This window comes from Budorcas taxicolor, chromosome 2, assembly GCF_023091745.1.
Source record: "Budorcas taxicolor isolate Tak-1 chromosome 2, Takin1.1, whole genome shotgun sequence".
NCBI classification, from domain to species: Eukaryota; Metazoa; Chordata; class Mammalia; order Artiodactyla; family Bovidae; genus Budorcas; species Budorcas taxicolor.
In genome coordinates this window covers 77,929,446-77,944,713 of record NC_068911.1, presented here as the reverse complement: position 1 = coordinate 77,944,713, position 15,268 = coordinate 77,929,446, and the positions used below count along the sequence as shown (strand labels likewise).

The 15,268-nt window shown below is 37.6% G+C and overlaps 1 protein-coding gene across 1 annotated transcript in view; it reads right to left on the bottom strand.

The window, feature by feature from the left end:
- The window catches only part of KCNH7 (potassium voltage-gated channel subfamily H member 7), a 512,879-nt gene extending 503,589 nt beyond the window's left edge, over positions 1 to 9,290 (bottom strand). Inside the window, exons 1-2 of the mRNA XM_052662434.1 lie at positions 9,215 to 9,290; positions 7,335 to 7,565 (exon numbers count right to left, since the gene is read on the bottom strand). Of these exons, the coding sequence (XP_052518394.1) occupies positions 7,335 to 7,565; positions 9,215 to 9,290 (307 nt within the window). The remainder of the gene's footprint in view (positions 1 to 7,334; positions 7,566 to 9,214) is intronic.
- Positions 9,291 to 15,268: the final 5,978 nt, after the last annotated feature.

Here is a 15,268-nt window from a genome sequence, read left to right as displayed (position 1 = left end):
ATACGCTAATTTTATAATTTTAGATTTAACACGCATTATTGACTGACCCTGAAATCAAGCTTCACCGTCAATTAAGAATTCTCAAAGAAACAGTGAGGAATGAGATGTTCTACTAGGTATAAATGCCAGTACTATCTAACTTGTAAGTTCCTGTGGGAGCTATGTGAAATACAGCAATGAATTCAAGTTAGAAAAGAACTTTGGCTGCTATACGGATATAATTGGAGACACCAGTAAGCATCATTTTGATTTACTGGTGAGTGAGTGACATGGGTAACTATTGATTATTACTACTAATTATTGAGAATTCCCGATCAATAGCTTATCATTTTTACTAAATATTTTTCTAGCTATCAGCATAGCTACAGACTATGAAGGTTATTTAATACCTTATTAAGCAAAGAAACAGGTCCATTAATATAACGATGTTGGAAATTGTTCTTAACACTTTAGAAGTATTCTTAAGAAGATAAGAAAAATCAAAACATCACACTTTCCCTTTAATTACACTTTTCACAACCTATCCTGATGTTGATCTGTTTCTTGTTTCCCCAATTTTATGGTTGCATTTCTAATCCTCTCTTCATTCTTTGTGTGAATGCTAATTGAGCACATAGTTCATACCAGACAGTTTTCCATACATTCTGAACTTAGAAATTAATAAGACTTGGCATTTTCTTTGAATGAGCTCAAAATTAACAACAACATATAATGACACGTAGTACACTCCGGGTGCTACACTGGAGTTGAGAACCAAGGGAAGGGAGAGTTGCTGTGGTTCAGGAATAAACAGTGGAGGCATCAGAAGACTTGTTTTGATCTGCTTTTGGAAAGATGATAATGGTTTCTTCAGGGTGAGAAGCTGAGGGAAAGACAATCTAATCATTGGGACTTTATTATAGATAAAGGAAGACTTCTGAAGGGCGAACAAAGCTGTGGTGACATAAAAGGACATGGCTTCTTTGAGAAACTCTTGAGCAGTGAAGTATTATGGGAACGTAAGATTTATAAGAAAAACAAAGTTGCCAAGATTCAATTAATTGATACTTATCAAGCACAGTTTATGGGCAAGAAATCATACTAGGAATAATGCCATGTACTTTGTTCTATATAAAACAATCAATCAGCCTAACAAAGTAGATGTTATTTTCAAATATACAACAGAAAAGAATATTGAGGCACCAAGAAGGTAATCTTGATTGAGTTTACCTAGTAACTGTCAGAACTGGGAATCCACCTAGTTCTCTAAACACACTCTACTTAAAAACCCAAGTGAGTTAAACTCTGAAGGCACCAAGTATTAAAGAGTCCAGAACTTTATTTGTGAGAGTTTTAAGGAGATAAGATAGCTTTTAAAGCCAAAGTATGACCTGAGTACATTGAGCAGAAAATACGAAAAAGTTTCTAAAAGCTTGGGCATCATCACTTAAGTGTGACTTGCTAAGTTCATCTCTATGGGGTGTAGGGTTCTCCTAAGGATAATAAGAGCATGTATCTTACAGGATTGTTGTATTCGTTATTTAGTATATGAAATTCATTTACAGGGATGCCTGACTCTGATAATTATCACTGTTTATTTCAGAAATAGCTCTCTGCTGGTATAGTGGAGAGTGAATTTCAAAGGGAGAGAAATGTCTGTTCTCCTTCAGAAGGATGAAGAGGGCTTCAACAGGGCACTTGGCACTGATGGGAATGTAGGGTTGCCATTAGGAAATGTTTCAAACGTAAATAGTGAAAGGAATTAGTGAACAATTGGTTTAGGGAGAAGAGAGAGAGGAAACAACAGAAAATGACCCTGAGGTTTCTAGATTAGATGGCCAAATGAATGTTGATGTCTTAACATCTCATACTCCAAACCGCTACTTCCCTATGAATCAATTATTCTAGGACTCTCTCTGCCGCTGACTGCTAGTAATTGATTTAGTGACTATTTATAGCCAAAAAATAAAAATGAAAACAACACTGGAAGCCAATAGAAGCCAGAGAAATTAGTTCCTTCCACTAAATCTAGCATATGCCTACAGCCCTAAGCTGACCCTGTTCTCAAGCCCCTTGGGTGAAAAAGTAACTGAGCAGTTATTTCTCAGGCTGGCAGACAATTCAGCTTCTTTCCAGCACCAAACCTGCTTAGAGGTGAACAGTGCACACCCAAATTTTTAGGATATTTTGTTTTCACTTGGAAAATGAAGTAAAGTTTTCAAACTATGAGGAGGAGTGTTGAGAAATCTTATTTTATCAACAAATACAACTGATCAAATCTAAACTCTAGAAAATAACTACTGCTAAGTCACTTCAGTCGTGTCCGACTCTGTGCGACCCCATAGATGGTAGCCCACCAGGCTCCCCTGTCCCTGGGATTCTCCAGGCAAGAACACTGGAGCGGGTTGCCATTTCCTTCCTCAATGCATGAAAGTGAAAAGTGAAAGTGAAGTCGCTCAGTCCTGTCCGACTCTTAGCGACCCCATGGACTGCAGCCTACCAGGCTCCTTCATCCATGGGATTTTCCAGGCAAGAGTACTGGAGTGGGGTGCCATCGCCTTCTCCTTCTACTCCTCCTTCTACTAGAGTCTCCTTCTACTAGAGTCTATGAAATATACTCTTTGCAACCCCAAGGACTTCAGCTATCTATAGAATTCCCTAAGCAAGAATACTAGACTGCGTAGCCATTTCCTTCTCCAGGGGATCTTCCCAAGCCAGGGATTAAACCTGGGTCTTCTGCATTGCAGGCAGATTCTTTACCATCTGGGCCACTAGGCAAGCCCAATGAAATTTAGATATGTAAAAGAAAATGTAGTTTATGTTACTCTTGTTACTAAATACTATTGGACAGAACAGAAAAATGTACAAACTGAAAATTTAAATGAACACCAAAACAAATTCTAGGCAAGATGCTCCCTGGCAAACTTTCTTGTTGCTTGAATTACACACACACAAAATATGCTTCAATTTTTCTCTCAAAACTACCATCTTTATCTCTACTACACAATTCAGGAATTAAGAGATCTGAATATTGGCATGCAATATAACTTTATAAAGCTATTATAAAATTTATTTTGAGCTATTAAAATTTTAACTAAACTTCATTGCTTCTTTAATAAGTCTGTATCATTCACAAATAAAAAATAAGAGGAAATATATGTTTATTTCAGGTTTTAGGAATAAAGAAAGAATGGTAATTAACCCCAAGTTCTTTTCTTCATTAATATAAAAGCTTCTTCATTTCGTAGTCTATGTAGTATTTTTTCTTTAAAAATAATTTCAAGAAAACTTCTTGGGATTTAGAAGATAGAAATGAACTTTAGTCACCCTATGATAAAAACATCCGGAAAGTAGAGATAAGGTTGGATAATCCTTCGCATCTCCTCCTACTATTTCTCAGGTGCCTGGAGAGAGGTGGCACTCAGTGTGCGTCTTCAGTTTTACTCCTAACAACACAGCATTTTCCATAAGGTCTTTTCAAAGAATTCTTAGAGATGGTAGATTCAGTGTTACCAAACCAAAACCTATCTTGAGTTGATTTGAATCAAATGATACCTCTGGAACTTGATATGACTGCGCTTCCCTGGTGGCTCAGACAGGAAAGAATTTGCCTGCAGCGCAGGAGATGGGAGTTTGATCCCTGGGTCAGGAAGATCCCCTGAAGAAGGAAATGGCTACCCACTACAGTATTCTTGCTTGGAGAATTTCAGGGGTAGAGGAGCCTGGCGGGGTACAGTCCATAGGGTCACAAAAAGTCAGACATGACTGAGCAACTTTCACACTTTTCACAACATGACTAGCGCCCTGTCTGTATCTGGTCCCCATGTACATCAGGAAAAGACTTCCCTCAGCCCTTTCTCATCATTTAGTCCTTTACAAGCAATACAAAGAAAGGGGCATGTCTGATTTGCTAACAACAACAACAACAAAAACTGGCTTTGCACTATGTCTGAAAGTATAGTGGCAAAAATACAGAAATGCTCTAATCTCTAAAAATAATGCATTTTAAGTCCTGTTCTTCTCCCGAGGTAAGACCTTTACTTCTTTTGGAGAAATTTTATCTTTCCAAATGTTTAGAGTGGCTTGATAATTTAAGGTAAAAATTACATATGTAGCTCTGATGGAAATGGTTTAGCACTTCAACTAGCCAGCTCCGTTCCACGACACACCCCAAAGCAGATGAGCAATAACTTAAAGGATGACCAACTAAATTGTTCTTCTGTTACCTTACCACTAACATCATCTCCAAACTATGAGTGGGTTAATAATTGAAGTGTTTGCTATTTCTCAATCACTTTTGCTAAAAAGGTATTTTTAAAATGCACATATTATGCTATTAAAATACATGCTTGTCCTTATATAAGCTTCAGCATAATTATAGTTTTGTATAATTAGAGTTTTATGTCAAAAGATTTACAGCTTTATCACCTCAAGCAATATTTCACAGCTGCCAAGAATGATTTATGCAATAATGACTTACGCTGTAAAATAGAATCCTCAAAGGAAGGGCTGTCAAATATTCCTACTGCAAATAACCAGGTTTATAAAAACTGATATTCTAGTAAACAGCAAGCCTAGTTGTACCTGGTTAAAAAAAAAAAAAAATCGCTGGAAGGAGCATGGTAGGAAGCACTGCTTCACAATGGTGACCATGTGGCTCACATAATCAACGTGAACTCATCACGCAGATAAAAAGTTTAAACTACTTATGAGCCTCTGGGCCACTGTGGGAAACAATCTTTCAGAAATAAGGCTATGCTCATATTTTTGCTACTCCAATGTGAGTGAATGGAAAAAGTGGAAAACAGCATATCTCAACTTTTTGTTCAATTTGCTCATTGTGCATACTGCATCACAATTCATATCCCAGTGAAGTGCTAAACAAAGAATCAGTAAAGGAAGCATTTGCCATGTACACTTAAGAAACCAAGAACCTGTCACAAGTAAATGACCTCAATAATAAAGATTTAGGGAAACTTTTGGAAACAAACCAATGAAAACGTTAGTGCTTGTCCTTCCCTGCTTTTATAAATGTAGAGCTGGCTGGCAGGTCTCTAAGAGATAAGACTTTCAAATCATTTGAACTTCACAAGCTCTAACTGATTTTTTAGTTGCCATGTGAATAAAACCAATACACTCAGAAGATTCTATTCAAGGCAGTTGTATTAGTAGCAAAAACACAAGTTGATTACATTCAGAGAAATTAAGTCTGTCTGTGTCTTCTCAATTTACAAAGGTCATTCAAATTAATATTTTTCTTTGGGGAGAAAAAAAAAAAGCTTGGCCCATCACCTCATGTTCCCCAAATCAAAAAAAAAGCAAAATAGGCAACATTTGTCATTGATTCTAAAGATACTCAAGTCCTTGTAGACTGAGTCACATGTGAAAATGAAGCCAACAGAACCAAAATTATCAACAAAAGTTGATATTTGTATGTCTAAACAAGCTTCCAAATAAAGACTCCTTGTCTAAAACAAGATTTTAATTCATTATAACCAAGCAATCACTGATAGAAAGATTTGCCTTAGTCAATGTACCAGCATCTTCACTGTAGACATTTTTATATCCATGTTTGTGATTCCACATTAAAATGTTTTTAAAAATTGTTTTGAGACCATTTTACACAGTCACATTGTACAAAATAAACTAAACATTACCATTTACTTACAGCTTAATAAGTAACACCTTTTCTATCTGAAAATATAATTTGAAAATTATAGTTATCTAAGTGAACTATATAGTCCATATTAATTATATACTTAAATTCTATAAGCTGAAAAAATTCTGAAATGTACCAGAAAATATTATGACCAATACACTGTACAGTAACCACAATACAGACAGTGGGGACATCATGACAGATATTCATAAGGGCAAAATATCAAGACATTCAAATTATTCCTAAAGTCCAAACTGTTGGCATCACATACACACACAAAGAAGATGAGATCCATTTGGGTAGTGAGAGCTTTCGTCCAAGAAATGCTTTCAAGACAACAGGGCAACTGGGCTATTTCTAGCATGCCAACCCTCCTGATTAAAAAGTAGTGGGGAAATGAGAACTTTAAAAGACTCTATTTGATTGATAATGATATAACTGGTTTCATTCCAGATTAATCCAAAGTTATACAGACCTGTTCCAGTCATACTTTGTTACTCATACCCATTCAAATTGATGTTAAGGATAATCTAGTAGTTTAATAATTGTATGTTTCTATCATGAAATATTTAATTATAAGAAAATAGGAGGAAGAGCTAAACCTTTTCCCTGTTAGAATGCATCTTACCAAATGATGAGTCATTATAACACATCACTCATTTATAAACTTTAAGAGTTACCTAAATATTTGATTAGATAACCCTCTGCCTCACTGATTTCTAACAATAGAATTTTAAAAATGATAATGCAATATCAATAAATCTTATACCATTCATTTTTAATCTATTTGCCTTTAAGCTTCAAATTGTCAGATATCATTAAGTGTACACATGAGAAAGTATATACTTCAAATGGGTATATCTGAATACTTATACACATAAGTTCATATATATATATAATATATTTAAAGAATGCATGCCCACTAAATGTGTACTTCTTGGAGAACTATTAGAGGTCTAATGTACTTATGCTCCCAAAGCAATCCTAAAAGGAGAAGTGCCCTTGAAGTGGAGGTATGACCTTAAGTTTCAGGTGCCAGTTTTGCTGCAGCTGTAAAAATGAATACCAATAATTCTACATATCATAGTTCCTTTTCTCCATTTCTTATTTTAGAATAAATCTTGAACACATGAATAGACTGTTATTTGAATATACATAGGTTTACTAGACCAGTTTTATAAGTTCCTATATGTCATCCTTAATCTTGCATAAAAAGCATCAAAAAAAAACAAAATGTGTTGCCTATCAAATAAAGCTGAAGAGCCAAGAAATATCTGTAACTATAACAGTTTTAAAATCAGATAGGCATTTTTCTGTAAGACTTTGCTTTGCCTGTAAGTCCCTAGTTGAAATAAAACTCTGTATTTCTCTCCAACCAAATGCATATCAACACAACCAGTAAATTACTAGCCTTTATCCCTTAGGGAACAGTGAGATTGATTTATGGCATTTTGTCTTCAGTGACATTAAGTTACTTCACTTTTGAAGAGTACAGAATACTCATTCAAAAAAGAGATTGCACCTACTATCCACTGAGGAGAGTCTCCACATTCCTTGATTTCTGCAACACTATAAACAAATCATGTATCTTCAACTGACCCTTTGGGGTTTCTCTGCCTATGAACTTTCAGTAATCAACTGTCAAAATTTCATCAATGGAATAAAACACAAGGAATCCTAAATAGATCAACTTTACCATTTTTGTGGTAGTAGGTGACCTCCACTTTCCTCTCCTCTGACCCCAGCAACGCCTGGGCAATTTGAGCAACATCATGCCTCTTGGTCTCAGGCCCATGGAGAAAGTCACAGGTGCACGGCTTTTGCATGACATCTGGCCTGGAGAAACCAGTCATCTCACAGAACCCATCATTGCAGTAGATGATGGCACAGTTCTGCACTCTGGCATTTGCGATGATAAATTTTTTATCTGAAATAAGAAGAGAGTATGGTATCATTTACAAAGCTTCCTCAAGATTCTTATAAACAGTGAAACAGTTTGTTGCATAACAGGAAATCTGAAATGCAGGTACTTCCCAAATCACTAACTGCCTGGACACAGACACCCTAAAACTAAAATGAATGGTCCCCTGAGTAGTTTTAACAAAAAGTACTAACAAGCTTTTCTTCAAATTTGAAGAATATCATTTCCCAAATAGTTTAGTTCTCAAGCCCTATAACTCTCTTTGGTCCTAATGAGCAGTCAGACAAGCAGCTGGCACACTGATATTTCCAGAATGCCATTTAATTGTAAGGTAAATATTTTCAAAGCCCAAACACTGAAGCATCCTGTAGCTGTCAGGTTCCTCACTTCAACCTTGGCCCACAGAGTACAACTTTCTTAAAGTAGTTATTATTCCTGGATTTGGCTTTTCTCTAGCTCTCTAAGGCATATGACACACATCATGTTAAAAATAACAAATCCTGAAACTACTAGCAATGAAACTGTTTCACATTAATTAGCAGTTCAATAATGCAAAAGTTCACCTTTTCATAATATATATTACCCAGAAGACAAAAATATTTACACACACACAGTAAATATCATGTTAACTACCTTTTCACTTTTACTTTGGGTGACCTCACAGTTTTGTGTAGTAGTAGGGACTTTAATACAAAGAGCTTCTTAATATTGATCATAGATTATATTTACTATTCCCAAATAAAATATGAAGCAAGATATACAAGTTTCTTTTGAACACAAGGTACTATATCCTCCCGCCACCAAATGCAGCACCAAAATAACTGCACAATGTGCAAAATTAAATGTGTGTTAATGGAGTTTAAAGGAAACCTCAGATATAAATTAACTAGTGTAGGATCTAAAATCAATATATTTATATAGCAATAATTTATTCCCTATAATTAGTACACACGAGAATACTAAATTTCTCTGCATTCAGTCTTTGTGGGATTTACTTATTACAGTTTAATTTTTAAATTTTCAGTGGAAATTTAAGGGGGTAGTAAAGGGACACAAATATTCTTAAAATAATGAACTGTTTGCCTTGGGAATCAACATGGATCAGACACTGCTTTCCCCAAATTCTCCTGCTTGGGATTTGCATTGATTCAATGCAAAGTTTAGCTTCTATAAACTAGCAGCAAGCAAGCATCCCTGTCACACCACAGCCTTGCAATTTAACCGAAGTAAAATACAGCTTGCATAGACATTTACATCGCTGCTACCATTTACATTCTCTCGTTCCAACAGTGTGCTCTGCCCTGCTCCTGACTTTCAAAAAGTCTACAATAAAACAGCCACGAAATATAAACCCATTACACTAGTACGTTCCCTTTAAGATAGTAGAAGAGTAGGACATTAAGTAGCAAGGCAGATAATGGAGCAGTGGGAGAGGAGGATCAAATTGCCTCCTATAATGGAGACCATAATCTAAAATGTAAATCAAAATTAATATCACGGGGAGAACACTTGCGCTGCCATTTGAACCTCCTGGCTCCGTTTCACAGTCTCTGAACTTGACGGAGCCCCGAGTCTCCTCAGCTTGGAAGCGGCAGACGCCAAGTGCACTACCAAAGCGAAAAGCGAGGGAGAGAGAAGAGAACAAATGAACTTACTTTGCCCTTCAAATTTCCGTATGATGGTCCCCAAAAATGTGTTTTGTGGTGCCACGTGCCCCCTGCGAACAGGCATGTTGACCCCGGTCTTCCGAGGAGCGCTCCCCGCGAGCTCTGGAGTTCTCCCGGGATCTCTCCTCGGCTAGAGCCCAGGCCAGCGCGCGAGCCGCTCTTTGTGGCAGAGCATCCTCTTTTGAAACCAGAAATCTCTTCCCATTAGCACCACTTCTAGACACCCGCTTTCCCTACCGGAGTCCAATCCATTCCCCTCACCTTCTGGAGGGGACCTCGCACCGGACTGCCGCGGGTGAGAGGGTTTGGGGGTGGGGAGAGGGAAGGAGGCGGGGTGAGGGGAGGTGGCGGAGGAGGGAAGGAAGGAGGGAGCGGAGGGGGTGGGGATGGGGAGGGGGGCGGGGAGTCACAAGGGCAATCGATCTGTTTCTCTTCTCCCAAACAGCGTCAATTTCCCAGTGCAAATGGGCTTAACCTGGCGGTTGCCCAGAGCTGTAAGGATAGCTGGGGCGGGGAGTTGGGGGGAGTGGGAGGTAGAGGAAGAAGGGGGTTGGGATGAGAGACTTGTGCAGCTTTTGCAGGAAGGGGAGAAAGAAAAGGAGGCTGGGGGTTGGGGGGGGGGGCGGGTGATGGTTGACGTTTCTATCCCCGCCCTCTCCCCCTACACACACACACACACACACACACACACACACACACACACACACACACACGCTCCCTTTATCCTGGCAGCTTGGGCGCCGCCACAGCTCGGATTACTCAAGCGTGCTTTAGCGGAAGCCAGCCAAGAAATCTCCAAAACTCAGTGACAAACAGCTATACTGGGAAGGTGATCTCTGAGGCCACCAGCCACAGGGCCCCATTCCTGAGCTCCTCACGCCGCAGTAGCTAAAACACCCTTAGCCATAAAGAAAAGACAGGTGGGAAAAAACAGTTCCTGGGTGAAGCTTTGGTGGCTCTAAGCTTTGGTGGCTCAGGAGGTTGAAGACTGAGGATGAGCCACTTAAAGGTGCAGCTTTCGCCTCAGGGAGCAGCTCGGATCCCTGGGCTCGGCGGCGGAGGTGGGCGCTGAAGCCTACGCTAAATTGGCACTCCTGTCCCAACCCCGCGCTGAGCCGCGCCTCCGAAAGACTGGAGGCTGCTGGCTCCGCCGCTGAGCATGCTCAGTTTCACTGCTTGAGCCCCTGAGGAGTTGCAAGACTTGGGGTTGATTAGGTCTCTCAGAGGTTGCGAGAAAGATGGGAAAGCCAAAGACTGTGCAAGCAACTGGTACAAATCAAGGAAAGAGTTTGAAATGGGTGAGGCTGGGCAAGAGGGGGAAAGAACAAAAGGTGGGTGGGGCTAAGAGTTACCAGCCTTGTTGTGACCTCCCGTGCCACTCAGCTCCTGAACGCACTAGGCACACCATTCTGCTCTCTTATACCATGTCTAAGAAATCATCTCGTATAGGATAGAAAAGGGTTCAGGGGAGAGACTAGTCCTCTGTGTTCCTGATTTGCAGAGCCTGCTAACTCGGGAATCCCGTGGTATACATACACTTCTGTCCAAATAGTCCTGGAGATTTGAGAAATCATGTGACAAGCCATGCCAGGGGTTGGTGTTTTCTAAGTTGTTTTTCTATTTTTTCTTGCTTCCTTCCCTTTCCTTTAACCTAACAGTCAGTCCTCTCCACGCCCCTTTCTCTTAATGGAATTTGCCACCACTACTGAACTAGAACACTGACAAACCTCTTGTTTCTACTGATGATGAAGTCCTATCAAAATATCTAGTTGTGTAATAGAGCTTTGGGTGTTCTTGCAGTCCGTTAGCCAGCTCTGCTGTGCCTTGAATAACTCGAGTTCTTTTTTTTTTTTTTTTTTTCAGTTCCAACGTTAAAGCCTGAAGTGGGAAAAAAAAGAGAATGGAACTGCATAGGGCTGAGAAGGAGGGTTAAATTAGGAGGGTGATCGTGTGGATTGCAATAAATAAAGAGGAAACAAACAGAACTTTTCATTTCTGCTCCAGGAAACACGAGCCAAGAAAAAAAAAACAATTATCAATCTTTCATATCAAAGTAACTAAAATAAATCAGAGACATTTGCCTGGGAATGTTGCATTTTCCAGTTAATTAGCTTTACTTAAAAAAGAAAACAAAAAACATAAAACACTCTGTGACAACCCTTAGGCTCTTATGGTAACTTGAGCTTTCTTGAATCCGTAAAGTTCCCTCGCTCGGAATATAAATAGGCACGCTCCTCCTATGTATGGCTTTATTTTCTCCCGGTTTTCAGTAAAAGCAGATCTGATCGCTAGCTGCAGCAGAGCTTATGAAACGACGAGTTCCTCTCCCAGGTACTAAACGTGGGGAGCTATCCATGGTGCTGACGCTGACTCTGCCATTAGCAACTGCACTCTGGAGGACACTCAGCCACAGACAACAGAACTGCGAACTCAGGCGAGTGTCCCTGATATATTCAAATACCTTACTTGTCTTCACTGAATGTCCACAGAAACACAGAACGCTATTAGCCGCCCATTTCTAAAACACCTTCTTTTTCTAATTAGCTTCTTAGTGAAACTCAAGCTCAAATGTATTCCTCCCAAAATGCATCAAGGGCTCTAGAAATAAATGAGTACACCATACATTGTGTGCACTGCAGTTAAAGTTTCATGTACACTATAAAGGCATAGTAACATAACATTAACTTAGAGCAAGATTGTGTGGTAAATATATTTTTCAAATTACATGTAAATTCAGTGAGTGAATATTGCTTTAGAGGGAAATGGGCTTTTCCAAATGCAGTTTAAACACATTTTTCTGTCATATGACAAGATGTATTGGCATGAAAAAGATAACAGTGAACAATGTCTCTAGTTATGAGTCTGATACAAACTTTCACAGATTACTAAGTGTGGAAACTCTTGAAATTCTACCTTTAAGGTGGAAAAGTGGCTTCTTCAAGAGAAAACCTGACTCTCTGTTTCCCAGAGCATTCTTTCTTACTCTACAAGCTTTAGTGTGGTCTCTGTTCATTCATTCTGGATAATTAAACATATGATGGTTAAAGTTTCATTGTCTGTGTTCATATGAGCAATCACTGTGGGCTTCACATTTTTTTCCAACCCCATTTAGTTCTAAGATTAGTTCTATTAAGGATTCAGTGTAAGATCATAGGACATTCTATAATCTATGTATTGTAATTGATTGATCTGAGCAGAAGATTAAAGGCATCCTGTTTCAAATTACCCCAGTAATTGTGTTCATGCATTATACATTGGTACAGTGGAGACAAGTACATCAGTCTATATTCAGCCAATAATAGAATCAAATAGAAGATGGCAATCATGGCTGCTCACTGGCTGGAAAATCACCCCTCCCTTCATCCCCACCCTCTACAAAAATGAACTTTAGATTCATTTTTGTGTTGAAGCCAGGTTTCATAGCATTTTAGCAATTTGGAATCATTTTTGGAAGTCTGCGTATTGAACAAAGCACATATGTTCTACCACTGAAATCCTATCAAGTGCACAGCTTAATGCTGAATGCAGTATACTTATGGGCAAGGATATAGAACAAATTCTGATGTATTCTTAAAATTACTTATCTCTGTTACTTTAAGTAGTTTAGGATTCACAGTATTTTGAAACTTTAATAATGCCTACCACATAGTAAGTACTCCACATATTTCATGCATACAAAATTATGCAAGCCCACAGAATTAATGCAGCCCTGCCTAAGAATCCTACTTTAGAAATTATTTAAGTATCATACATTAATGCTTGAATCTTTAAACTAATAAGCCAGTAATAATTATGGGCTACTTAAGTGGCATCCTTAAACTGACAGAGAAAGAAATCATTTCAAGATCAAATCAACAGTATATTTTGCTTCATATTTTTCAATAATGTAGAATATAAATCAATGAAAGTAATGTGAAGTTTTTTCAGTTTAGCAAAAATAGTTTAATGATCTGATGACCACAATGCAACATTATAAATGCTATTTTAATGTGGCCTTCTATGGGAATCCTGGGTATTATCTTAGTAACTGGGTCACATTAAACCTAAGAAACATCTGACTTTATAGTTACAAGTTGGGCAAATTTTAGCTTGTATTATCATATGTAGCTCTACAATATCTTAATAGGCAGAAATTTTGAGGTCATTAATTAAAACAGCAATACTTCTCTGCAGTATGAATTAGTAAAGAAGGCAGGAAAAAAACTGCGCTCTAACTTGAAACTGTCATTTACAGCAGAAACCAACAAAAATAGTGACACTCATAGCTTCATTTCTATAATCAGTATAATCCCAACTTTCTGTTTTGTGTAAGGAATAACTAGAAAAATAGATATAAAATGCTTAGTATAAACTCTGACAGGTGATGAACATTTAAATAACAGCTGTTTGACAATCTAAAATTAGTGAATTAATAATATTTACAATAACATATGGGATTTAACTAATTTATACTAAGGCTGTGCTAGGGGTGTGTGGGAGGGGGGGCATGAAAAGTTAAGAATGGAGTAGGTGAATTATACTCATACTCATTCACCTAAGTGATTTGGATTGATACCAGTGACTGTTCCTAATATACTAACGTAAACATATTTAGTTAGAAAAGTGGATATTGCTTCAGAAAATTTAGATGCTTTTTTGATAATGTTTTATATATTACTTTTAATTCAAATGTCTACTATTAATTTCACCTGAGATAATTTTGTGATAACATACTCTATATTACAGGTTTTATCCAAATGGCTAATATTTTGGCTCATCTTATTGATTACTTGTAAGCCTTACTATAAGTTTAGATGTCTTCTCTGTGAGGAATAATGTGTTGGTAGATAGTTCCCTAAAACAGGCCACCTATATCTGCAAAAAGAATTTTTTCCTATGTGCAGTATTAAGGCATTCATCAATAACTGATGTAGAAAATAGCTAATGACTCAGCTGAGCTCTTTCAATTTATGAAAAAATAAAATACACCTAGAAATTTGTTGAAAAGATATGTATATATATTTGGAGATTTGATGAGGTATTTGGTAAGGTTGTTTCAAAGAAGAATTTCTTTACTCAAATTAATAAATAATTTAACACATTGGTTTAAAAATGGGCCAGTTGTTATACATTACAGCTTTTTAAAGACTAAGATAGTATATGAAATTTCTTTTATATCAATAGACCTTTAAATCATTTCTTAGTTGACAAGTGCACTAGTATCATTATCTAGATTATTTATTATTTTCATTAAACCTAATTTTAATTGATCCTTTATCTTGCAGAAATATTTTTCCTTAGAGTTACACTAAGTTAGATTGCTTTTTTTTTCTGGAAGAAGTTGGCTTTAGTTATTTTTAAAAATTGTCTCTATATCTGTGGACATATTTATTCTACCATACAAATTCTATAATGTTACAGCAAACTTTGAGAGATGGTGAGGAACAGGGAAGCCTGGAGTGCTGCAGTCCATGGGGTCACAAAGAGTCAGAAATGACTGGGCAAATGAACACAAAATAGCAAATCTATACACTAGTAATTAACTTTTTCCTAAACTTAAATAAAGCTGCCATTTGGGCTTTCCTATCTATTCATGACAAAAGTACTGGAATCAGGTATAACTTCTCACTTGTAACAGCTATATAATTGGACAAAATGTAGAAAACAACACTGTTCATACACTGGACAACAAGAAGTGCAAGAGACTGCTCCCTGAAAGAAGAGCCAAAACAAGGTAAGCTCTATTGCCCTGGCTTACCATCTAAGAATTCCCAGATCACAGCAGATGAAGTAGGAACCCTTTCAGAGCTCAATGAACTAAATTGAGGAAGCAAAGTTTGGAGTTCAGGGAAATCAATGCAACTTGAATTTGCAGAACAGAATGTTGGAAGTTGCAAAGAAAGAGAAGTCCAGATATCTACACAGTGTATGTAAGGAAACCATCCAAGAGCAAAGGAAAAAAACTAAGAAAAGTATTGCATGGAACAACTACTAAAGCTTATATGGGGTTGGGAATAGTTGCTATGCTTCCATTTAAAGTGAAAACCCTACCATTGCATGGAA